Genomic DNA, 27,844 nt, shown 5'->3' on the forward strand with positions numbered 1-27,844 from the left:
TAGCAGAGTGTTAAAAAGGAAATGAAACATTGTTAATGTAAAATGGCAGAAGGAAAGCAGGTAACGAAACTGCAGGACCCACTGCATTCATCAAATGTCACTAGGCACGGAATACAAGGTACGAAATGGTCTAGCAGTAAGAAAATAGTCTGTTAAAAAAGCAGGACAAAGCAGAAATAAACTGTACATTTATGAGAAAAGACAGATGTTTTTCCTGTTGTATTTTGTTGCACATTATCTGCTTATCTTTGTTAACAGTCACTGCAAAGGCTTATGTAGCCAGAAAAGATTTGTAATAAGTTAAGTTTTTCCTCCTTGACACACATAGCTTTTTTTTTAAAGATCAGCCTCACTGAAACAACTTCAACACTGAAAATTATAAACCAAATCTTCACATTAGCAACATATCAAATGTGGACACTAAACTTAAATCTTCCTTTTATTAACTAGATATTAATTTATGTAAATAGCATGGTAGGAGGCTGTTTTAACAGTTACACTTACTGTATATACTGTCACAAAATTCATACACACTTTAAGTATGTTTCTGGGTCTTTAAAACAACACGAATAAAGCTAATTACTTACATGTACATGTATTTGTCCAGCTTTGCTGCAAAATGGCGTGGCATTTCTCCACATCCATAATAATTCCGGTCATTTTCAGGCAAGTGATCCACATCATGAAATATTATGCAGTCCCAGACAGCATCCTTCATAGCCTCTTTGAAGCCAACATTAAAGAGCATTGCACGATTAAAAGGTTGTGTACCTGTCTTCAAACAGAAAACAAAGGAGACAATGTAAGAATCAAGAAAGAGACAAGATTTCAATACTATGAGAAATACATCCTCTACCACACAAAAAAGACACATTGACAAGGATGCCTGTTATATCTCTAGCTAAGCAAAGGAATGGCTCTGGTTAGCATCAACTACATAACTGTATTTCGTGATATAAAAAGTCTAGATGTTCTCCCCTCTTACACAAAACTTAACAGCACTAGCAACTTATCATACTACTAACTGTGAAGTATCAAAATATGGGTGGTTTGGGTTAATACAGCATGACATTACTAGTTAAAGAAACACTGATACAAACTAAGAGAGAAACATTACATTTTGTTTCTTGTTAAAACAGTCAAATAGAATAGATTTGGACTATTTCGGTTGGGAGGGGCCTACAAGGATCATCTAATCCAACTGCCTGACCAATTCAGGGCTGATCAAAATCTAAAACATGTTATTGAGGGCATTGACCATATGCCTCTGCCACTCACAGGCTTGGGGCATCAACCACCTCTCTAGGAAGCCTGTTCAGTGTTTGACCACCCTCTCGGTAAAGAAATGCTTCCTGACATCCAGTCTAAACCTCTCCTGAGGCAGCTTTGAACCATTCCCACACATCCTGTCACTGTATTCCAGACAGAAGAGCTCAGCACCTCCCTCTCCACTTCCCCTCCTCAGGAAGCTGTAGAGAGCAATGAGGTCACCCCTCAGCCTCCTTTTCTCCAAACTAGACAACCCCAGAGTCCTTAGCTGCTCCTCACAGGACATGCCTTCCAGCGCTTTTACCAGCTTTGTTGCCCTCCTCTGGATGCATTCAAAGACTGTCACATCCTTCTTGAATTGTGGGGCCCAGAACTGCCCACAGTACTCAAGGTGAGGCTGCACCAACGCTGAACACAGCAGGATAATCAGCTCTCCTGACCAGCTGGTTATGCTGTGTTTGACATGCCCCAGGACGTGGTTTGCCCTCTGGTAGCCTCGTATTGAGCCTGCTGCCGACCAGTCCCCCCACATCCCTTTCTGCAGGGCTGCTATCCAGCCACTCCTCTCCCAATTTATACTTGTACCTGGTTTTACTCCGTCCTAGGTGCAGAATCTGGCATTTCAACTTGTTAAATTTCATCCCATTAATCATAACCCAGTGCCCCAATCCATCTAGATCCCTCTGCAAGGCATCTTATCCCTCAAGAGAGTCAACAGCACCTCCCAGTTTGGTATCATCAGCAAACTTGCTAATGGTGCATTCAACTCCTGCATCCAGATCACTAATATATTGAACAGAACTGGCCCTAAAATTGAGCCCTGAGGAACACTGCTGGTGACCAGCCGCCAGCTAGATGTAGCCCCACGTTTTGTCCTTGAAAACTTACAATGACAGTAGATTCAAAGAGGCCGTGTTAACACCTATAAATTATCAATCCATATTTGAAGAAAAGCAACATGTACCTGGCCACTGCTTAAACTGGGGTATGGAACTGAACTTTTTCATTCAAAGGATTAGAACAGCAGAGTAACAATTTTTAAATTCTGGACTCATCCAAATCTTGATAAGAATAGCAAATCCCCTTTAGTAAGGAATCTTTTTAAGTAAATACTGTTACCTGTTCAACAACATAGAAGGCAAATTCCAGCCGCTGCTTCTGCAACATAGGTATCAGATGACGGAAAAAAATTGGAAGATGTTCATGGCGATTTCGAAAAGGAATAAGGATCGCCACCTTCAAAATATTATATATATATTAAGCTATTATAGTAGCATTTTTAAATTTTAATGTTTCAATATAGATCTAGTTTCCCATGGCTTACACAGACTTTTCAACTTTTGCATTTAAATTGGCTCAGTGTTTTGCACTTTTGTTCCCTCTAGGAAAGAGTGCTGGAATTTTGCTCAAACAATGACAAAAAAAAATTCTGAGTAAAATATAAATAAGATTTTCCTTTTATGTTCACTTGCTTCTAATTGTACTTTAAGCAACACACACATAGTTTGTATCTATATAATAAAATATTTATTAACCACAGTTAATGAACCTTTAGAAGTTCTGGTCAATCCATTTCAAGTTTTTCTTCAAGCTTCAGTCTCTTCTTGAGCACAGATAGCATAATACATATACTATAACATGCTACATACTATATAAAATACATAGCAGTAAAAAACTGAGTGCTTGCAATAGTAAACTATTCTTATACACCAATGTGAAAAAAACCAAGAGAAAAGCAGCATCTCACCTTCCATCGTGGCTTACAGTCTTTTGGTTTCCAGTGTCCTCCTGGTTTAATGTCTAAATCTTTTGAAAACAGTTGCTGAATTTCATCAAAACTAATTTCACTCATATTGACATCGATAAGGCCTCCTAAATAGAGGAAGAAAACTGTATTTATTTATTTCAGTTAAGACAACAACTCTAATGCTACAAGGTATATCATTGACAAATAGCATCAGAAATTTGTAGTTACACTACCTACAGATAAAAAAGAAACAATTTATTCTATCCTCTTAATATTGTTTTTACAGAATGAATTTCATATTTCCCCACATAAACATTCCTTCAATAAATCTTATAAGCAAAATACTCATTTCAGAGGACACAGACAAGCAAATTTGATTTCTGTATCTATTCAAAAAAATTAAGAGTCACCTTCCAAGTACCACTTAACAATTCCACATCATCTGCACTACTGAACTGATATTCAAATTCTGGGTGTCTTCCTACCTGCACTTCTACAAAAAACCCAAAATGCATCATCACTACACTCAAACTTCCTCAACTGACATTCTATATAATTATGCACATTTCATGTACAGCCTTCATCCACTAATTCACCATTGTCTGCATCAAACCAATTTACAGCAAGCAGCTGGATTTGAGAATTCCACTGATAGAACTATGTAGCCGAATGGGAAAAGCATTCGTAAATGGCTACTGATGATTGCGGAATTCAGCAAGATAGTGAATAAAGACCACAATATGGTAGCAAAAAAAATCAGGTTAATACTTATTACGAGAAAGTATTTAGACTTAGTCGATAGCTAAAAGTTGTCGGTCATTAGCTTATGCATGTGTATAAATTTCTAAACTGGTGATAATGATTCAAAGTAAATAACCTTATCAAAAGCAGAAGCAGAAGGAATCAAGAAAATCTAGGGAGAAGAATACTGTAACACTCATTAACCAGAAGCTCAAATTGTTTTTCAGCAACTACTACGCTAGATCATCAAACAAAAATCTTGCAATAACTGACAGACACCATAAAATATTCTACTTATTTTTGTTTAAAAATTTAAGTCTTTTGGTGAGGGTTTGAATTTTAAGTCAATGAAAGAAAACATTCCCATTTTCTCCCCTGTGCTCATAACCCAAAAGATCCCATTTGTGTTCAAAAGATTGCTTCACGTTTTAACACTGAGTTGACTAGCTATCTAAATCTTCTGGAAAGACTGAAATTTTTGGAGCATACTAGGAATAACTATTGTTAGATAGTTAATAGATAAATATTGCAAGAGCTATTTTAGTTTTGGATATGATTAAATGTAGAACTACTTGTAAATGTAGAAGGTAACTTTAAAAAGAGTGATAGAAAAAAAGAATCAGGAACACTACAATAATGGGAAGATCTTTTAAGAGCAGATTTAAGCAAATCCACATTCATTTATTTATTTTAGAAGAAAAAGGAAACCTGGCAGTTGATGAAAAAAGACTGCATAAATATAAACCAGAACAAGCTAATCCTACGGAGCTTTAAAGAAAATATTTAAAAAAGCTTAGATCATCATTACGGTTGTATCTGAAACTCTTCAATAACCTGAAAAAGAAATCTTACAAAAAGTAGAAACGAGGGCAATCAACAAAGTACCAGTATGTACAGTATGAACATGTACAGATTACATTTAAAAAATTAAATATATCACTAAATCAATTTCAACTACCAAGAGACAGAGAAGCAACAAGAACCTTTTAGTTTATTTATAGAACCTAATAGGAAAATAAAGATAAATAAAGGTCAATTACTACACCAGAAAAAGAAGCAAACAACATGTGATGTAAAGGACCCAGGTGCCTTAGTCTCCTGAAAAAAGTTTAGATGTGATCAGATGCTTACAGAGTTTAAATAAAAAAAAAAAAAAAAGGAAAAAAAGAAGGAGGAATGGTAAAACACTATTTATATAAGGCAGGTGCTTCTAATTTGAAAGGACATGATGAAATGCCCTCTAGACTGTTTAAAAAGTAGCTATAGTAAACTCTGAAATATTCGTACTATCAAAAGTACACAGGAGATGGGCAAACAGAAATCAGCAGTATTTCCCTGTCATTAGTGGGGGGCAGGAACAGGCATCCCAGTAAATATCTGGGCTTAGTATTCACTACTTCCATTACTGTCTAGCATGCTGCAGTAAAACATACTTATATAACCCGCAAAAAAGAAAGCCAAGGAAGCAGAAAGCATTCTGAAGAACAGAATCAGCAAACAAAATAATTTCAACAAATCAGATACATTCTGCAATCAATAGAGTGAAATTTAAAAATAAAGTATGATTGTTACTGAAGGAGAAATGAAGCATACACACATAAAACAGGAAATACCTGGTTATGCTGCAGTATGCAGAACGATATTTTGACAGTTTGTAATGGATTGCCTATTAATATGAGACAATAAACTGCAATGCAATTGCACAAAAATGGCAAATCTCCTTCTGGAATACATTAACCACTGTTATATGAAAGGCAGAGAAGGTAATTACTAGTTTGTTTTGTAACCAGGGTTTTAGCCAGATATGATGCTTCAAAAGGAAATCAAATTAGAGAAAGTCTACGGTACAAAAATCAAGAATTACAAGAACTTTAGAAAATATGCAGTCTAGAAAGGCTGAAAGTACTGGTTTATCTACAAAGGAAGAGACTGACAAAAACAAGTCTTTTGCGAGAGAGAATAATTTGGTAGATAGATGGTAACCAACTTCTTTCCAAGCATCAAGGAGGGCAAGAAGAAATCTGACTAACTTGCAGGATGGAGGGGAAAAAAAAAGAAGAAAGTAAATTCAGGCTGAGCATTAGGAAAAGCTTAACTATTCAGTTGATGAAATACTAGAATATACTACTTCTGGAGACAGCAGAACTTCCTCCACTGATTAATTTTTTTTAAAAAATACAAAATAGATTTTTCTAATATCTATTTAAAATGGTTTAGGAATATTCAATGCCAGTGTACTGAGGTTATGAAACTAGATCTGGCTATTTCTTATAGCTCATTAAGAGCCAGTTCTTAGACAAGCCATGAAGTGACTTGAGCAGACTGCTTAAAAATTCTTAACATGAGGGTTTTATTTCATGTAACTGAAAAAACGGATCTGCTTTCCATTTACCTCTCAGGTCAGTATTAAAATTATGCTGATTAAAAACTGTTTTGTACTGCTTCTATCTTGAAGTAGAGGTGCCTTGCTTAGTACAGCAGTGCTCAACCAGTGGCTTATAACCTGAGAGACTGAGTCACACACACAAAGATCTAGCTGGTCCTATTTTAAGAGCATATGTACTTGGGAAAAAACACGATTTTACCATACTCCTTTCATGATACAAATTTGGCAAGTCAGTGAAGAGTAGTTGACTCCTATAATAACCTTAGACTATTAAGCAGGTCAAAAGCTTTCTTCCCTGGACCTGGAGCTTTCTTCCTCAGGACCACCTGTAACATTTCATTGCATTAAATAATCTTCAGAGAAGTTTTATTTAGTTTAGAATTAAATATACAGATGGTGATTAGAAAAGTATACCTGAAAACCAAAGGGTGAGACATAAAACTCTTTGCTGAACAGTAACTTATCCAGTGAGTTATTTTCTATTAAAATTATGGTTTCTCTATTAAATTAAGCAGGACAGAATAAGTGCAAAGAGATTACCAACAATGGAAAAGAGAGCAGCAATAAGGACACCTATAGACAAATTCTGGTAGCATTACACATAGCCAATGAGACTGATAACAAGGATGGTAGACTAGAACGCATTCCTACTCTGGCAATTTTAAATACAAATCTGCAAATAAATCTGCATCAATGATTTAAGACAACATGCTAGAAGTAGGCTGACCTACTAAGGTACCTTAGTACCTTCTAACTTGCCTCATCCCTCCATTCCTGGACAGCAGACTAATATACAAGTAGAACAGGTCACAGAAGCCAATACAGTTTTGAACTAACATGTCAGAATTCAACTGTCTGATCCCTTGAAAGTCTCATTAAAAATACTAACTTAGATGCATTTTTCAATCAGCATAACCATTGTTCTTGTTTCTCTGGTTATCCAGAGTTGACATTTTTCAAAATTTTTATTTCTTTCCCAAAGTAGCTAAAACATTTACTATTGGAGTAAATTTAGTTTTATTTGTTTACACATGCAATATTACAGAAAAGAACATCCACGTGATTTTGACAGTCAAACCCTATTTCTGGAGGAAAAGAGATTGAAATAAGGATATAATCACATGGTGGCTAATTGTTACTTGGTTTAATACAGTTTTCTACATGATTTAAGTTCACAAGCAACAGCAAGTTGGCTCCATGTCTGCATATTTACAATGTAAGAGACAAAGTTTAGAATTTGGAGGCATTGAAAAGAAACACAGATAGCAAGCACCGTTACTGTACTCTTCACTGGATAAACTTCTCTGTTGAGTTTTTAAAAAAAGTTATAATGGAACCTAGATTAGCCTAATAAAATTTACTATTTTACTTTGAAGAAAAAATCATCAGCAATTCAGTTTGGCTGTCAGCAACATTGGTATGATATGGATCTGAACTGCTACATTAAATACTTAATTACTTGCTCACACTGAATGACAGCCCACAGCTTAAGTCAGGTGTTAGCCTAAAAGACAAAAGGTTAGCATTCTGGACAGCATCACAAATATCTTCAGAAACTATTTCAAATTTTCTCTCACAAATCAGTAGTTTATTTGTTTGATTTTAAATATAGCAAGTAAAATAAACATTAGTGTAATAGATACTGCCAGATACTACTGAGTAGTCACTTCTAGTAACATTTATTTACAAAAAGTTGTTGATTCTTCTTCTCCAGTTGGTACATTCTGACACCAAATGAGACTTTTCAATTTAACTAATTAGCTATACTAATGCTACTATTAGTTCTTCACTCAAAAATATTAAGTCTGTCTACAAAACATTTACTAGAACTGAAGTAATTCCATGGATTACTGACTCAAGTCATGATTTCTTCCAAATACAGAGCATAAAAAACCATTTATACTTAATCATCCCTTGCTTCCTACAGCAACTCTGATAATGTAACAATTCCTAATACAGAGAAAAAAGCTGAAAACTCAATAACAGTCTCTAAGATGGAACTCTGTTTTAGCCAAAGGACTGCAATTTTATAAAGGTTAAATATAAGAACTGTCTCTAACAGCAAGCAATCAGTGGTGAAAGTCAAGGTAAAGCAGTAACCACCAGGAGCAATTTGTCTCTTTCTTTTCAATGTTCAGAACTCATCTCCTACATAACTCTTGGTCTTTAAAGATTGCTTCCCTACAAGCCAGAAGAAAGCAAACAATGCCCAGAATTTTCTCTGAATCTGAACAATGGCAAGTTTGCAGGAAAGGGAAATTCACATGAAAATTTACAGTCCTTAACAAGAATTTTTAAGAATATCCCCAAACAGAGCCATACTTTGTCTACAGAAAGAAGACAAAAAAAGTCATGCCAACAGCCTTTCAGCCACATTATTAAATCAGGTTAAGGATACTGAATTACATCAAGGAACTCTTCCAATCTCAGTTTGTGTAACTGCTTTAATTGTGCAATACCTGCCACATTTTTTGCTACAATTGTGAAAGACTTTCTACATACACTGGAATACCACTACCTGGGACAGCTGTGATATTACAGGTTTTATAAAAACCCAGCAAACCAAAACAGCAATGGTGCCAAAGTACTCAACTTAGTTTCTTATTTCTGCATGTCACTCTCTGCAACTAAACACTTTCAAATAAAAATAGCAGTTTAGATTCTAGCTTAAAGATGAATAAAGTTAGGATTACCTAATCAAGTTCTATTTAATAGTTTGGGATCTTAAACATCTGGGTTTGAAAGCTTAATTTTAAAATTTCCTGAGGATCACAATTTTTTACTTCTTATGTAAGTACTAATTCCTCATTATGACAGGGCTTTAGCACTTTCTTACCTCCATCAATTCTCACTTCACTACACCATTTTGATCAATTTCCTATATATTGAGGTAACTGTGATTAGCTGATGAAGATTTGAGAACTAGTTTTTGACTCATGAATCTCTGTATTAGGAATACTATTTCCAAGAAGAAAAATTTTAACTAATCCTCAAAATGTGCAATTCTGGGTACATTTTATAAAGTTAGAGTACTCCTACATATAAATAAACCCACTTAGTATTTAATTTGTAGAAAGTAAAATTATTTGTAATCAAAATTTAAAACACATTAGGCAATTAGCAAAGAGGCCAAAAGCTTTAGTAACACAAAATTCTGCTAAGCATTATTGTTCATTCTCAGATGTATTTTATTCATTATTTTCTGCTATATATCTGGACTCCTTGCAATTCTATTTTATATTAAAATAATTGTATTCTGGTTTAAGTACAATCCAATTTACTAGATAAACATTGAGGTCAGTTTAAAACTTACTCATGTAAGGCAGCTTCTCTGGACAAGCCTGGTAAGGAGAATAAGTGAAGTTTTCTGGAAGATACATTGTTGTTTGAGCAACACAGTCACTAGAATTGTTTCCTTCAGGATAATCTTAAAAAGAGGAATGGATTTTTGTAAAAACCTACATCGTCCACTGGATTTGTAACATACCATCATGCACGTGAGAGCACTAACTTCATAAGTAACAAATTCCTAGCAGCATGATTAAAAAAACATTTTACTGCACTAAAGGAACAATAATTAAATTAAGATATCTTTGTTACAGCTCTACAAGTATTTCCTACTAAAGTGAACTGATGAACACTTAACTATTTGGCCTTCACTCCAGTTACAGAGAAGTAGGACTTGGGTCTAGGTTTTCATAATAAAGTTATATCATTAAGGTTTGGATTTTTTTTCCCCTCCATAAAGCTCTTTTAAAAATAAATTTAAATAAGAAATATTCTTACCTGTGCCATTCAATGTAGTATTTTTGTTAGTGTACAATCTTATCATGTGTCCTATTGTTTTTACATTTTCTCTCAGCATTATACCACGAGCTTGCACCATAAAAAGATACGTGTTTGCTGATAAAACAAAAAGCAATTTTGAATTTGAATTAAAATATTGCCAAATTATTCTAACATCCATTTATAACATGTTCAATATTTGTTACTATATCTCAATCCATAGCTAGTGAACGTTAATCTTTTGAGATGAAGATCCAGAGTGAAACCTAACAACAAAAGAATAAAATGGATTCATAATGACAGATCTATATAAAATCCCCAAATTATAAAATATCAATACACACTTCATACAACTCTTCCATTTCTCTTTAACTTACAAAAAGCAAGTGACAGTGCCAAGAAATAACTGAATTTATCAATAAAAAGGTTTTCATATGTAGATACATTTCTCATATATGCATCTATATATACATCATAGCAATATAGGACAAAAAATGTCTAGAAAATCTTTTAGTCCCAGAGAATAGTCCCCCTTTTTACTCATTAGTTAACACAACTTGCTGTCAAAATGTACTGCTGTTCATTCACTCCCAACAGCTGTTTTGCTATTCAGCTGCTACAAATTACTGACAATCTCAAAGTATTAATGTTTGATAATTATATGTGAAATATTTATTATAGGCATCAAGGATGAGTAAATCAACATTCTGAGTAATTAAGCAACTCTCTAACAACACCAGCATGAAGTATTCCTCTGTCTCAGCCTTGAACCCAAAGCCCCAAATCTAATCTCAAGACAATTCTTTGTCCTAAACAGAAGAGAGAAAGTAAATTGAAAAAGAAGCTGCATTTATGTCTGAATAAGAAAATGTCTATCCAGGACTCACAGAGCTCAAAAAATAATATAAAGGGAAAGACAAATCCCCTTTGCAGAACTCTTTTTACTCTGGGTAGCAAAGAAGGTGAACAGGATCATCTGTCACTTCACTGGTGTTAAGCATCCGTTTGACTGGCAGATATTTGGCTTGCTGTAACTAGTAACCAGTCTAACCAAAAAATGCTCTGAGACTTTGGAGAAAAGAACTAAACATACTAGAACAACAACAGATTAAGATTAATCTGGCCTAAAGATATTGAAGAAAATTAGAAAATTATCTCAGGAACTCCACTTCATCAGACAACCCAGCACCAGTGGCATGACACAAATAACTCCAGATCAGTTAATATCTTCTTACAGCCCAACACAAAGAGACTAGAGCTAAAGAGAACCATTTATAAAGGACTGGGGCATTTCCAGAGGAAAATACAGTGACTAGTTCCACCACATTAGCAAACAATACTACTGACATCCACAGAGATACAAATACCAACATAATCTTTTAAGGAATGTTATTTGCAAACCCTGCAATAATGGTTTTGTTTCTAAAAGAATGAATGGAGGGACTCTCCTGACTTTCAAAGAACTCTGTATTAAAACAAAGAATACTATCACTTACAAGACGGGCTCTGAACATGTCAGGTGCTATGCATGGTGTGCAATTCTCAAACTCTTGGCCAGCATGACTAGCTGTTTTAGTTAACAAGAGTTTACATGTGTGCAAAAGTTACTCAGCTGCTATGATCCTGAAGTCGTCTCATGACCCCCAGCCACTAAAACAGAAACAAAACAAAAACCCACAACCTTGGCCTGATGACAAACGTAGGAAATCCAACAAGAACGATTCTTACTGGGATCCAAGACAACAGATAACATGCAGATATTCTTACAGAAAACTTGTACAAAAACTTATCAAAGTTTTAACCCAATTCACTGTAAAGTAGCACTTTGGGGTTCCAATTATTTTCTGACATTCATAGTTTTCCATTCAAATTCTGGCTTTTTAGGGTATCTGTTTTAAACATTTCAGGGAGTTGGTACAATTCTTGAGTTCATATATGAAGATACCTACTCAACAAATCTTCTCCTTTAGGAATTGCATAAAAGCAATTTGATCTGTTCCTCCAAGAACAATTATTTACCGTCAAACAATTTTAAAATTCAAGGCTTCCCAGAAAGTAAAGCAAAGTGGATTTTTGCCTTTCAAATAGGACAAAATTTTCCTAATTAACAAATAATTACTTTCTTGACTTTAACATCTATCAAATTGGTATCCTTCCTTCTCTTTTCCCCACATATTACTGTACAGATCTTCTCTTCAATATCTTCCTATTCCAACACCAAAAGTTCTTTCTTAATACAAATCAGTTAGTAAATACAGATTTCGGAGATAACCTCTGGAAGACTGTGTGCTATATCCTCCTTTCTAAGATGGTACCAAAAGCCAAAATCACTTGAGTTTTTAACACCACAGAACACCAGGTTTATAGAAACATAACCTTAATTCACATATATCAGGTGTGGTAGGTTGACCTGGCTGCAGGTAAGGCCCCATCCAGTAGCTTGCTCACTCCCCTGCAGTGGGATGGGGGAAAGAATCAGAAGGGCAAAAGTGATGAAAAACAAGAACAAAAACATAAACAAACCCAGCCAAATTCACCACCAGGAGACAGATGCCCTGCCAGCCCCTAAGCAACAGATACTTTGGGGGGAAAAAAAAGACACCAGTTTTATTGCTGAGCTTGACATTACTTGGCATGGAATTATCTCTTTGGTCACTACAGGTCAGCTGAGCCAGCTGCATCCCCTCCCAACCTCTTGCCCACCCCCAGCCTACTTGCTGTATGGGACAGAGTGAGAAACACAAAATCCTTGACACTGTGCAAACACTGTGTAGCAATAGCTAAACCACTGTATTTGTCAACACTGTTGTCATCACAAATCCTTCAAGTGCCTGTATGCTAGTGCACGCCGTATGGTGTTACAACTCGGACTGGGAGCCCGGAGAGTCATAAAGGTTCTGTGATCCTCTTGGGTTAAATTAAGGTGAAACGACACCAGATGACCAGTTAAAATGTTTTCCTTGCGGTAGAAACAGCTTAAACTTGTAAAAGGATAGTAAGCAATGTGGTCTCTTATAAATCTATAAGAAAAGAAAGAAAGGAAACAAAAGAAAAAGAGAGAAAGAGTCCAGATCACCACTCCAGGTTCCAGCATTGTCTCAAGTTGGGTAATCTTGGGTGGTGGGTGCACACACAGCAAAGTTTTCTGTCACCTTTTAAGTTCATCTTATCAGCTGATTAGCATATTAGACCAAGAAAGGCATGTATTCCACAAACTCATTTGCATGACAGACGAGGAAAAGGTGGAGCATGGGTTCTGCACATGCACTGACGGGGAATGGGATGCACCAACCCCCTCATCCAATTCAGTCAGTGGTCATGCTCTAGGGGGATGGGTGAGAAGCCAATAGGGAACTTATGGGTTAGGATTCAAGGTGACAGTATAGGAAGTGTCTGCTATAGTCCCCCTACAGTCCACCAAAACCAAGTGGATCATGCCCTCTACAGACAGAAGGAAAACAGCTTCACATTCACAGGCCCTGGTCCTCCATGGGGGACTTCAACCATGCCAATATCTGCTGGAGGGACAACACAGACTGATACAAGCAAACCAGGAGGTTCCTGGAGTGCATTGATGGTAACTTCTAACACAAGTGATAGAGGAGCCAACAAGGGAAGATGCTATGCTGGACCTCATACTAACCAAGAAGGAAGGGCTCATTGCGGGTGTGAAGATCAAAGGCAGCCTTGGCTGCAGTGACCATGAGATGGTGGAGTTCAGGATCCTGGGAGCAGGAAGGAGAAGGAAAAGTAAGCTCACAGCCCTGGACTTCAAGAGAGCAGACTTTGGCCTCTTCAAAGATCTGCTCCGAAGAGTTCCATGGGATAAGGCTCTTGAAGGAAGAGGCAGGTAGGAAAGCTGGATAGTACTCAAGGATCACCACCTTCAAAAGCTCAAGAGAGGTCCATGTCAATAAATATGAACCAGGCAAAAATCCCACAAGGCCTGCATGGATGAACAAGGAGCTCCCAGCCAAACTCAAACACAAAAATGAAGCATACAGAAGATGGAAGCAAAGAGAGGTAGCCTGGGAGGAATACAGAAACAATGTCCAAGCATCCAGGGATGCAGTTAGAAAAGCTAGAGCACAAATGGGATTGAATCTGGCCAGGGATGTCAAAGACAACAAGACAAGTTTCTATTAAGTACATAGGTAACAAAAAGACTAATAGGGAAAATGTGGACTCATTGCTCAGCGAGACAGGGACATGGAAAAGGCTGCGGTACTGAATGCCACCTTTGCCTTAGTCTTTACTAGCAAGACTGGCCTTCAGGAATCCCCAGTCCCAGAGAACAGGGAGAAAGGCTGGAGTAAGGAAGATGTGCCCTTGGTGGAAGATGATCAGGTCAGGAAATACTTAAGCAAACCAGACATATGTAAGTCCATGGGCCCTGATGGGATATACCCATGAGTATTGAAGGAGCTGGCAGATGTCATTGCGAGGCCACTCTTGACAATCTTTGATCAATCATGGCAACTGGGAGAAGTGCCTGAGGACTGAAGGAAATAAAACGTCACTCCTTATCTTCAAGAAAGATGACCCAGGGAACTAAAGGCCACTCACCTTCACCTCAACCCCTGGGAAGGTGATGGAGCAGCTAATCCTGGAAACCATTTTTCAGGTACATGAACAACAAGAAAATCGTCAGGAGTAGTCAGCATAGCTTCACCAAGGTAAAGTCATGCTTCACCAACTTGAGAAACTTATATAACAAAATAAGTGGCCTGGTAGATAAGGAGAGAGTAGTGGACGTTGTCTATCAGGACTTCAGTAAGGACTTTCACACTGTATCCCCTAAGATCCTTGTAGACAAGCTGTTCATGTACAGGCTGGATGAGCAAACAAGTGAGGTGGATCAAAAACTGTCTGACTGGGCCTGAAGGGCAAGGATCAGTGGCATGAAGTCTAGTTGGAGGCCAGTGACTAGTGGTGTACCCCAGGGGTCAATATTGGGTCCAGTCCTGTTTAACATCTTCATTAGTGATATGGATGATGGGGTAGAGTGTACCCTCAGAAAGTTTGCTTATGATACAAAACCAGGGTAAGTTATGCCAGAGGGCTGTGCTGCCATCCAGAAGGACCTCAACAGGCTGGAGAAATGGGCTGACAGGAACCTCATGAATTTCAACAAGGAGGAGTGCAAAGTTCTGCACCTGGGGCAGAACAACCCCAGGCACCAATATATGCTGGGGGCAGCCCAGTTGGAAAGCAGCTTGGCAGAGAGAGAAGGCCCTCGGGGTCCTGGTGGACACTAAATTGAGCATAAGCCAGCAATGTGCCACTGCTGCAAAGGCGGCAAATGGCATCCTGGGCTGCATTAGGACAAATGTTGCCAGCAGGTCGAGGTGATCCTTCCCAGCCCTCACTCAGCACTGGTGAAACCACACCTGGAGGACTGTGTCCAGTTCTGGGCTCCACAGTAGAACAGAGATGTGGACATATTTGAAAGACTCCAACAAAGGGCCATGAAGATGATGAAGGGACTGGAGCATCTCTCCTATGAGGAAAGGCTGAGAGAGCTGGGACTGCTCAGCCTGGAGAAGAGAAGGTGCAGGGGGATCTTATTAATGTATGTAAAGGGTAGGTGTATATCTACAAAATGCATATGAAGGAAGTGTGCAAAGAAGACAGAGCCAGGCTTTTTTCAGTGGTGCCCAGTGACAGATCCAGAGGCAATGGGCACAAGCTGAAACACAGGAGGTCCCACGTGAAGACCATGAAACACTTCTTTACTGTGAGGGTGACCCAGCACTGGCACAGGTTGCCCATGGAGGTTGTGGAGTCTCTATCCTCAGAGATACTCTAAAGCCATCTGAACACAGCCCTGGGCAATGGGCTCCAGCTGACTCTGCTTAAGCAGGGGGGTTGAACAGATGACCTTTATAGGTCCCATCCAATCTCATCTATTCTGTGATTTCCTTCCACTATTGTCTTTCTGTGTTTGTACCAACCACCTCTTCTGTCACAGTGCAAGGCAATGCACAAACCAGGAAGGCAAAATTTCACATTTAACCAAAGAAAACATCTAACAATGTAATCACCTAGAAGTAGTTTTATTCATATTCTCCTTATACATGGTGCCTAGTAAGTAAGAAAGAAACAGCACTTCTGATTCAAGAAACATATATAATCCAGACTGTCACATCATTTATGAGGTAAGCAAATGGGAAGTACAGCGTAGGATATAAAACAACACACCCATACAGGACACCTTGGAATAAATACCATACTCAGTGTTCCACCTAAAGCAACTGCAGTGTGAGCATTAGCTCATACCTAATTCAGATTAAATTTTCACTAGTAATTGATCCAGATCTGTATTAGCAATCATGGACACACAGCCACACATCAGTCATCAAAAGTCCTGGTTTCAGGGCATTATTTAAAACTCATTCTGATAAAGCACATTACAGCATTAAAGGGATCATCCTGTATTTCAGAGATGTTAAAAATATCAGATGGATCATTTTTTGTCTCCCGTTTTTATAGCTCACTAGTTATTAATAGTTTTATGTGTTAGACTGAAAACAAGAGCATTGTGAGGGGGAATGCATTAATTCTTAAAGTATAAAAACATCTGTTAAAATGGCTCAATGTTTTACATCAGGTAGCTTCCTGTTATTTAAATATTCAACCGAGGACAATTTACACCTTTTTTTAAAGAAAAAAACATTCACACATCACTCTCCATTAGGGAATCAAGCTCCTTCCAAGCACTACACCAAAAATTAAAGCACTCCTCACAATACGGCATTAGTTTATCATCCCTTAGCTTCACAGAAAAAGCACAAAACACAGTTTTGCATAGAAACTTAGTAGTTTATCATGCTGTACACACACACACCAAAGGAAAGCCAAAACAATGTGCCATGCACTTAGAAGCAATCAACATAGTAAAGTATACAACAGAACAACTGAAGTTAAACTGGATCAATGACTAACATTCTGAAGAACAGTAGGAAGTCAGAACTGTGATTATTTTAACAAGATAGTCAGAAAAGCATTAATTAGATTACAAACTACAATTTCTTAAATACCAAAGAAGAAAAGATGAACAGACTTGGAGATCACAAATTTCATTTAGAAATGAAGTTTTTTATCATACAAAAAACCTTAAAACACAAAAACACTCAATAAAAAAAGCCTTATCTCAAGAACACTTTCAAAGCAATTAGCAAAAAAAGTAAACACCCCCCGTACTTAAAAAGTGAGAAGATGATCATCAGAGCAGCTGTAGCAACATTATACACTGATCTTCTGGGGAGGGAAAAAAAAAAAAAGTACTGAAAAGCTCAGATAAGAGACACTTCCTAGAGAATCCAGGGATGCTGCAAAATTCAAATGCAATAAACACAGCTTTACAGAAAATAGGTCTCATCAAATGACCACTGCCCCTAAAGTTACTCATTTGCTAGTCAACACCTGATTTCACTGGACTTCTGAAAAGCACATTCAACACATCGCATAAAAACTAACAAGGATTTGAATGGGTTAACAGAAAGTTCTCCACTAGTAATTGTAGATGGGGAATCACCTCAGGGGGACATTTCTAGAACAAGTCCCACATGGATCTCTTCTCATCTCAAGGTTATATGGTATTATTCTCAGCAATACTAGAGTTATAAATACACTATTGGCAGAATTCATGCATGGCAAATTACCACAAACGTGTTCAAGATTAAATTCTACAAACTAATCTAAATATACAGTAAGTAGAGCTCAGCTGAAGACTGTTTCTAAAACATCACAGTCACAATTCTAGGAGCTAGGAATATTTTCCACAACTACAGGATAGGGACCTTAGTCTGTAAAACAGATTCAGTAAACAATTATGCAGTGAAGGATGATACCCAAAGTAACATAAGACTGCTGTACACTGGGTCCTATTCACAAACTGAAATTTACAGTAAACAGATAAATCCTATAGTAAGTGTTCAACTTCCAAAGGATTTTATTTTTACACACTTGTTGTTAATCAGAAGTTGTTTTTAAACATATGCAACAACCAGAAAAAAGCTAAAAATTGTATGCCTTGATTTGTTGTTGAATATTTAATACCAATTTTGCACTTTTTTTAATTTAACAATAAATCCAAACTTATTTCATAGGGATGGTTAGACTGCATTTGAGTCTGCATATGTATACCTCCTTGTAAGAAAAATATATTAGAAAGATACAGATCAACTCAATCTACTGAAAACACCAAAAACTACCCATGTTTCTGGCGGCTAACAGTGATCATTCATATGATACAGATGGACGAATCTGTATTGGCTACAACAGAAAGACTTCAAAATTGCTTTTAGTGGTGGTGTTTTTTCAATACTCCAGAATCTCTGTATACTCACTGCTACAGAGAACATGACAACTGGATGAGTCCTCTGACTGCAAGCCTGAGGAATTGAATAAATGTCAGTTCACTGTTTATTGAAGCCAGTAAAAGAGGAAATCTCATTGATCAAGTCTCCATTTATGGGTGAAAAAAACAACATTTAAATAAAAATTTATTTCTCTAGCAATATTTTTAAGCATGATAAATGATACAATGTTCAGTACAATTTCTAACACATTTGATATTAGTCTATCCTCCAATCTCAGGCTGTTAGTTGATCATGTAGCAATTAATTCAATAGCTAATTTTGCAACAGTATCCTACAGAAATTTAAAAATCAGTATTACTGTAACCAGCAACAATACAACTCCACTCAAGGCAGATTCAATCAGGAAAGTAAATATTTTTCCTTGAATTTCTACTATTTTAGCAAAATTCAACTCCAACTTTAAAACTCATAATTAAATTTCATTAAGATATTTGTTCAGTGAAGACTGTTCTAGGCAGGTTGACTTTGGACATCAACAATTAAATGGTTTTATAGTGACATTTTAAGCCTAAGCCTTGCCAACTCTTCAAGAATTTTGTTTTAATGAGTTCAGTTACTGAGAAAAATAGAAAACTGTAGTATCTGTAAATCAAATATTCTAAGTATCATTAAATAAAAAAGAATACATGCACAATAAAGCAATGGTAAAAGACAACTGCAAATTTAAGAAAGCCAACTGAGCACTGGGGTTACCCTGCAAAAAAGTATCGTTTATATCTGAAAGTCCTCTGCACTGTATTCACAAGAATCTAGCACTGGATCCCACACAATGCACAATCATTGCATGCTGCTCCCCATAATACCATTGCATAATATGAATACAAAGGATTACCCAAAAGTAGAAAAGCAAGCAGAGATAGTCACTTGTAGAAACAGTGTTATTAATGAAATGCCAGCAGATAAGCTATCTTTCACCACAGACAGATGTGGAAATGGTTAGAGCTTTGGCCATGACAGTAAAGCACCAGAGTTCAAATAAATGTTTCCCGGGCATACAGTTTCTCCTCCTCAACAGATGAGAAGAACACATTCACATTACTGGCTGGCTTAAGTGAAAATTCATTTCATGTGAGGTCTCATAATTACTTTGTCCTTGTGAACTTAGCTGCACACCATAAGCGCTTATATTTTTTTCCCCTTTTCCAACTAAGAGCAACACCACAAAATGAATACTCCATGAAATCTTATGCAGGCAAGTTTGCTGACTAATAACTAAGTATACCTAAGGGCCTTAGGAAAACTCAGATAAAGATGCAAAACAACTGATTCAGACAGAAAAATATGCATGTTTAGTCAAAGCTTACCTGTTGATAAATTGAAAGACAGTCATGTATGTCTGCACTGCAATAATTTATTCAGCATCAGGTGCTAGGAACAACTGTGCTGGGCCAACATCATGGAAAAATCTTTGCACCTCCCAGAATAAGGCAGAAGACTTACTCATGAAACTGCCTCAGTTCATAATAAGCTCAAGCCATTAGTCAGAATGCCAAGGAACTTCTGATCACTGGAAATCAGTGATCAAGAAGAAGAATGTGTAAGTCTCATACTCCTCTTTGCACAAGAGGGAAGACTCTATTTAGCAGAAAATTTATTAAATATTTTCTGTTAAATGGTTTGGTTGTAATTCATGGAACTAAAGTGAAAAACTACAATGTGAGCTAGAAAAAGACCACTGCAGCTAATGAAATTACAGAATTACAGAATCGTCTAGGTTGGAAAAAGACCTTGAAGATCATCCAGTCCAACCATTAACCTAACACTGACAGTTCCCAACTACACCATATCCCTCAGCGCCATGTCAACCCGACTCTTAAACACCTCCAGGGATGGGGACTCCACCACCTCCCTGGGCAGCCCATTCCAACGCCTAACAACCCGTTCTGTAAATAAATACTTCCTAATATCCAGTCTAAACCTTCCCTGGCACAACTTGAGGCCATTACCTCTTGTCCTATCGCTTGTTACTTCGTTAAAGAGACTCATCCCCACCTCTCTGCAACCTCCTTTCAGGTAGCTGTAGAGGGCGATGAGGTCTCCCCTCAGCCTCCTCCTCTCCAGACTAAACAACCCCAGTTCCCTCAGCCGCTCCTCGTACGACATGTGCTCCAGACCCTTCACCAGCTTCGTTGCCCTTCTCTGGACACGCTCGAGTAATTCAATGTCCTTTTAGTAGTGAGGGGCCCAAAACTGAACACAGTAATCAAGGTGTGGTCTCACCAGTGCCGAGTACAGGGACAAGATCACTTCCCTGTCCCTGCTGGCCACGCTATTTCTGATACAAGCCAGGATGCCATTGGCCTTCTTGGCCACCTGGGCACACTGCTGGCTCATGTTCAGCTGGCTGTCAATCAACACCCCCAGGTCCCTCTCTGACTGCCAGCTCTCCAGCCACTCCTCCCCAAGCCTGTAGCGCTGCTGGGGGTTGTTGTGGCCCAAGTGCAGCACCCGGCATTTGGCCTTATTGAAACTCACACAGTTGGCCGTAGCCCATCGCTCCAGCCTGTCCAGAACTCTCTGCAGAGCCTCCCTACCCTCGAGCAGATCAACACTCCCACCCAACTTGGTGTCATCTGCAAACTCACTGAGGGTGCACTCGATCCCCTTGTCCAGATCATCAATAAAGATGTTAAACAGGAGTGGCCCGAAAACCGAGCCCTGGGGGACACACTCGTGACCACTTGCCTCCAAATGAAGCCTTTTGTAACAGGTGAACCTTAGTAAAATAATATAGCTGAAAATAGCTCCCAAACAACAACCAGGTCTGTAGTACAGACATTTCCCTACAGAAATTATGAAACAAAGGGATAGACAAGTTTCATTCACTCAAGAAGCTTGTAAGAGACCCATGAGAACAATTCCCTAGGAAAGGAGTAAAAGAAGGCAATAGCAGTAAAAAAACTATGAACATCGACCACATCCTGCAGAAACCATCAGCCTTTTATCATATGGTATTTCCACACAGCACCAAAGGAGGGGAGTAACACAGGATTTTTGTTTTAAACAGGCTAGTTGTATTATTCCTATTTCAGTGCAGCCCTTTAGCTGCAATAAACCTACTGCCTTGAAAATATACGCTCGATTACAAAACCCTCAGACAAGGTACTACCATCCATGTAACATCGTGGCAAACAACAGTATGCTGCCCTGTATTAGCAACAGCATAATCAGCAGATCAATAGGAGCAACTTTTCGCCACTCAGCAATTTGTGAAACCATATTTGGGGTACTGTGTCCAGTTTGGGGATCCCAGTAAGAGACAGACATTAACATACTAGAACAAGCCCTGAGGAAAGCTTCCAAAATGGAGTATATGATGTCTGAGTAGAAACTGAAAGAAATGGGTTTGCTCAGTCTTAAGTAGGAATGGCTAAGGGAAGGATAAATTTTTTTGCTGTCTTCAGCTACATAGTAGAAATGTATAAGGAAGATTAAATTGAACACTTGGAGGTACACAGAGAAAAGATACAAGGCAATGAACACAAGGTGCAAGTGGGAAATTACAATTACATATTACAGTTTTCTCACAGTTGTCAAACACTGGAACACATTTGCCAGAGAGACTGCAGAATCTCCATCCCTGGACTACCTCAAAACTCAACTGGACATGGCCCTGGGCAATCCGATCTAGCAGGATCTGCTTTCAGCAGGAGTTTGGATCAGATGACTTCCAGAGGTCCCTGCCAATTTAATTACTCTATGATCAACCAGCAAGTCCTTAGAAATACCACAACTACCAGGCATGCCAGGAACAAAAAAAACATTAGCACAAAGGCTGTGCCCATATCTATGGGCTCAGCACCTGGCAACCATTTATGTTGCTGATAGCATTTTCACCTCTTTCCTCCATTTCTACACAAGTTCAAAAAAAAGTGATAGTGTCCTTTCCTATTAGGAAAATTATTTCCTAATAACAGAACAGGAAATAGATTGATATCAAAGTATGATGTTTCAAAGTTCCTCCTAGCCTGCACAGCTGCCCTTTGGTTAGGATTGCTAGAGAAGTAGTAAAGTTTTAGTAAGAGAAGCAGAAGACCAGAAGAGAGAAAACAGTAGCATTTTTTTTCCTCCTCAATCTCATTCCACCATTCAGGATTTCTAGTTACTGATGTCAAAGACAGACTGCATCTTCCCTAATCACTGCACTGTCCCATAACCAGTTCTTATGAGAACTACAAAGGTCATCATGTCCAAGCTGGCCAAGTTAGACTGCAACTGACTACAGTATTGGGAGCTCTAAGGTACTCTTCCACCCAACCTGGTACAGGTTCTCTGATGGAGTCAGACAAAAAGGAATAGCCCAGAGATGAATAAGAGATAATTTTCTGAGACCAGTTATGTTGTCCAATAGGATTTCAGTAATGATGCTGATGGAAAAAGGGAAAAGCAAAGTTAAAAAACTCTCTGACAATACTCAGATTGGCTCGGCAGTGAAATAAGATCAGCAAATGCCCTCTCTTGTTCACCACTGCCTTGCTACTTTGTCTTACTCTCCTCATCTTTGGATCCTTTCCATGACATAAACTTCAACCTAAGTAAACATTCTGAACAGCTGTCAGCACCAGACATCGACTATCCAAGTCCCTTTTATCAGTACTGTTACCTACAACACTAAAAAAGAACATATTGGTGCCAGAGATCCCTGCTCTCAGCTAGCTTCTTCAGTCTCTAACTGCAGTATACAGGGATATTTGAAACTTCCAGTGAAGTTTCAGAATCACAGGCCATCTTCATTGACGAATTCAGCAACTTCAGTTTGTATCTTTTAATTTCACATACCAGAGAAGGAGCACCACATGTGGTACTGTCAAGAAAGTGGTCTTTCTGGAGAAGTAGCACCTCTTTATCTGCTTCCATCAAATACCTGAGACATAGAAGTATAATTTGAACATTTAAATGAGATTTTTTTAAATTTTAAACATTTAAAATGTTTTCTACCATTTTACCTTGCCATCCTATTCCTCTAGGTTTTGCTTCAAAGCATCACCTCAATTAAACAGGGAAAATGAAAACCTGAAAAATAGTTGTCTTCTCTAGTCAGCAGTTCAAAATCCATCTGCTTCTGTGCTTGAGATCCTCTGACTATCACAGGACCACCAGGTTGCTGAAGCAGGGTTACAGTCATGTCTACCTCATCCCATCTTCTGTTCTTACAGAAGAGGGGAAGGAGGCACATGAACAGCCCCAACATAGCGTATGAATTCTTCTCAACCACAAAAAACCTGTATTTTTATATTATGTGGAAAATTGTATGTCTTAGTCTCAAAACACTGTTGTGTCTGAAAACCTGAAATTTAAATGCTTTTCCTCTCCTCATTCTGAAATACATGAGATAACAAAAAGTTTCTATTTCCCAAAGAACTAACCTTCTGAGAGGCCTCTACAAAAAAAAAAAGTGATATACAAGTAATTATTGTGCAAATAAAAACATTTAAATGTTAAACAGGAATAATTAAAGACCTTAAGTAATTAAGATTTTTCCCTCTAAACAAATTGTCAGTATTCCAAATTGACCCAAACTGCATTTGTCATAAAATCTGCAATTTTGCTAAAAAATGCAGTAACTCCATTTTCTAATTAGCGTGAAGGACAAAGGGAACGAGATGACCTCTTTGAGAATTCTCCCAGTGTTAAGGGCTTACTTGTGCAGACATCTCCTCCCTTTGATAAGCCATGAACTGCTTGCTAGGAGGGAATTCCACTCTATCAGCCCTTAAGAATTCAAATTTTCACTCAGCTTTGACATCTCAGGAAGCTGTTCTAGTACATAACCCACTTATTTTTGCCCTGCTACCTTCCAGTACACTGCTGCTGCTCCATAAAACATTTGGCAGTCCAACTTCTCCCTCTCTTTTCAGTTCCTCTGACCATCAGGAAGAACTAGGAGCAGCTCCAGTTCCCTACATCACAGAACTTTTCTCCTCTCTGCCACTGCACCTTGTAGCTTGCTGAGGAAGGAAGTGTTCTGATGAACCAAAATATTTTCACTAAAATGTATCTGTACACATAAATTATGACAGATCCCAACCACTTATGACTTAACTGCAGAATATATATCATGAAAAGCTGCTAACAGGTAAGGTGGCTGAACTTCCATCTTAAACCCTCCTCCTCTGCTCACACACAATCAGTTTTGACCTAGATATACCCATTTCATCACACTCATTGGAAAGGAGCAAGCACACTGGAATATTCTATTCTTCTATCACAATATGCAGATGGCTTGAGCATACAGCATAGGATTATCAGATGAATCATCTGCCTATAGACTTGGGGGATGGGGTGTTACTGGGTTTTTTTAAAATCTTCCATTCTTACAACTTACATTTTCCCCATGAATGCTGCCAGGATGCGGGTTGCTTTCAAGATATTTGACCTTCTTTCTCTCCATTCTACACAGTAACATTTCCAGGAGCAAATTCCTGGGAAATCATCATCACATCTGCAAACTGACAGGCTGAGATTACTAGTGTAAAACTTTCCTATTTCCCCTTCCTTTACCATTTTCTGTGTTCCCTCCCCCTGTAAGACCAGCACAGCATCGTAGCATTCCAAACTGGATCCAAGAAGAGGCACAAAGAATAACTCCAGTATTGTAGGGTTTTGATTTGTTTGAACTGGATGAGTTTACAGCACAACTGCATACAGAGTTAGGGCACCATACCATTGATCAGTAGCCAGAAAGGGCTATAATTTCACAAATTTGTATAACTACTGAAGATTTTTCTATTGTTAAACCACAGCTCAAAAGGTCTAACTGCAGTACATATGTCTGAGATAGCAAGAAAGACCAGTCTATGATTTTTTTCCTTAAGGTTGATCACACCTAAATAACCTACACCACAAACACTTTTGGTGCAAAGCAGTGATTTCATTTCACTCCTGGTACAAAGGAAACTGAACAGACATGTAAACGCCAATAGCTGAGCAGCAAGATGAAGTCAGGAAAGAAAAGTCTCATCACTACAGGCTCCAGTTCTGAACAAGGTACTGCATAAGCCTTGTTTAGTAAGAAGATGTATTTCTAAGAAGATACCCGTTGAAGAAGAAACATTTAAATAATGAAGTAAAACTCCAGCTGCATATATTATGCAAGATGTTAACAAAGATGTGGAAACTGTACTTTGCTTTCTAAATCATACACCAACTGCTTGTAATTTAAGTCTACTCTGACATTACACTAGCATATCATAGAACTAAGATGTCTAAATGGACCCTAGCAGCATCGTTCTCTCACTTAGAAAACTAAACTACATCCCTTTCAGCAGGGAAACACTGACGGACATAAAACTCAAGAACTCCAACTCATGATATATTCCCCCAATACTTTTTTATATTTATTTGAACTGTAATAGTAATTGAGAGACATGTCAATATTGTATGAAGTGCTCGAGGTATAGGAGAAGCAATTGCACCCTGAAAGGGTTTACAAATCAAATAAAAAATTGTGAACAAGAGGAAGCTGAACAGCATAAAAACACAAGTCAACACGAAACAATTCCTGCAGATTCGGTAGTCAAATCAATGTTGACATTTTGTAGTAATGACGAAGAAGTTTTAAGCACTGAGGACAAAGAGTGAAATGGTTTTACAGGTATTTAGGTAGCACCTGATAAGCAAGGAGAAGTGCAGGAAAAAGTGGTAATGCTCCCTGGAAAAAAAGGAAAACATTGCCTAGCCAACAGACACCCAACATAGTGAAACATCACAGAGCACCACCATACAGGATATCGCTGGCCTTAGCTCAGGGGTAAACCTAAGCACTTCTGAAAGGCTTATCAGGTGATAAAAAGCCTGATGGTCTCCCAGAAACAGCAGAAGAGTGAACTAAGAAAAACCGCAGGTTTTTTTGTCTGACCCAGACTTGCAGAGTTATTTTACGTAGCTTTTCTTAAACTGCCTCTCCTCTGAAGTGATTCTTTCAGAAGTGGAAGTGAACAAACTGTAAAGCCTGTGAAGAGAGAACCCACTGACAGAAGTAAACAACAAATATTCACATTAGCTCTTAATTTCTGATCACACGTGCTTTATTATTGATGCAGTTACTAACGATTTAAAGATGAATGCAATCAAGTGACTCCAGCAGGCAGTTCTGCAGTTCTTTGCTGGCTTCTACCGTTAATTTGTAACATGATGAAACGGTGAGATGCTTTTTTGCCTCACTTTTCCGGCCTGGGAAGCAAGAACAGCATTTACCTACCTCGCGATGGCAGATGAATCTTCTAGAGCATTTGAAACCGACAGAACAAAGATGCGAGATTAACACACGTTACCGACGGCCCTCGTCAGGCGCCCTGACCCCCTCCCTCGGCAGAGGGGTCCGCGTTTCCACACCCGAGACGCCCCTCGCCCGCCGCCGCCCGTGCCCTACCCGCCAGGCCGGGGGAGGTGGGTGAGCCCCACCGAGGGGGCCGCGGCCCCCCCCGCCCCCCTTCACCCCCCCTCCGCCCCGAGGGGGCGGCTCCCGACTCACCGATCCCGGGGGCCACATAGATGAAGTAGAGGCAGGAGGAGGAGAAGGAGAAAAAGAAGATGAAGGCGAGCATGGAGCGATTGGAGACCCGCAGCACCTTTCGGAGCAGTGGCATCCTCCCTCCGCGCCGGCGGCCGGCCGCTCCGCTCAATCCCGGCGAGCCGCGGCGGCGCTTCCCAGAGGGGGACGGCCCGCTCCTCCCATGGACCGGGCAGCGAGGAGGTGACGAGGGGGCTCCGCTCGCCCCCTCCCTCCACCCCGCCGCCTCCCCGGGAGCGGACGGGCGGGTGGGGGCCGCAGGGGCAGCGCCACGGATCGAGGAGGAGGAGGAAGAGGAAGAGGGCGGGCGGGCGGCGGCGGTTTGTGGCCGGTCCGGCTGCCCCCCTGGCGGGGCCGGCCTTCCTTCGCGCTGCGCCTCCGGGCGGGCTGAACCCACCGGCGCTGCTCGCAGGTGGCGGCCGGCGCGGGGAGGGGCCCCTAGCGCTGCCGTGGGGCTTGGGGAACGTTCCCGCCGCTGCTCATGCCGCCAGGCGCCGCGGCCGCCCGCTCTCCCCTCACAAGCAGCGGCGGCGGCGGCGGCAGCGGCGGCGGCAGCAGCAGCATCCCCGCTGCCGGCGGGCAGTCACCTCGGCGCCCGGCCCCGCCGCTCCCACCTCCTCCCGCAACCGGCGGGGAGCGCGCTGCAGCCGCGCGGCGCGGCCCGGCCCCGCCCCGCCGAGACCCGGCTACTGCGGCGGTTGGAGCGTGCGCGAGCCCCGGCGCAGCGGCGGCGGCAGCAGCGGACTGCAGAACTGCGGCGGGCGGGCGCGCGCCCGCCCCGCGCTCCGGCGGAGGGGGCCGGGGGGCGGCCGGCGGGGCTGCCGCTCCACTGCGGCGGGCGGGCGGGCGAGCGGGCGCGCGCCGCCCCGCGCTCCGAGCCAATGGGAGGCCGGGGAGAAGCGAGTCCACTCTCCCGATTGGCTGGCGGGTGGACGAGCGTCGGTATCACCGGGGCGGGGGAGGGGAGCGGCGCGAGGTTGCCCGGGTCCGCCGGGGTCCCGCGGCCCTCACGTGAGGGC

The 27,844-nt window shown here is 39.9% G+C and overlaps 1 protein-coding gene across 1 annotated transcript in view; it reads right to left on the bottom strand.

Moving 5' to 3' along the window:
- Positions 1-27,461, bottom strand: part of B4GALT6 (beta-1,4-galactosyltransferase 6) — a 34,754-nt gene extending 7,293 nt beyond the window's left edge. Inside the window, exons 1-6 of the mRNA XM_074880110.1 lie at positions 26,787-27,461; positions 9,930-10,046; positions 9,457-9,570; positions 3,017-3,141; positions 2,389-2,505; positions 588-775 (exon numbers count right to left, since the gene is read on the bottom strand). Of these exons, the coding sequence (XP_074736211.1) occupies positions 588-775; positions 2,389-2,505; positions 3,017-3,141; positions 9,457-9,570; positions 9,930-10,046; positions 26,787-26,901 (776 nt within the window). The 5' untranslated portion in view covers positions 26,902-27,461. The remainder of the gene's footprint in view (positions 1-587; positions 776-2,388; positions 2,506-3,016; positions 3,142-9,456; positions 9,571-9,929; positions 10,047-26,786) is intronic.
- Positions 27,462-27,844: the final 383 nt, after the last annotated feature.

This window comes from Strix uralensis, chromosome 1 (assembly GCF_047716275.1).
Source record: "Strix uralensis isolate ZFMK-TIS-50842 chromosome 1, bStrUra1, whole genome shotgun sequence".
Lineage (NCBI taxonomy): Eukaryota > Metazoa > Chordata > Aves > Strigiformes > Strigidae > Strix > Strix uralensis.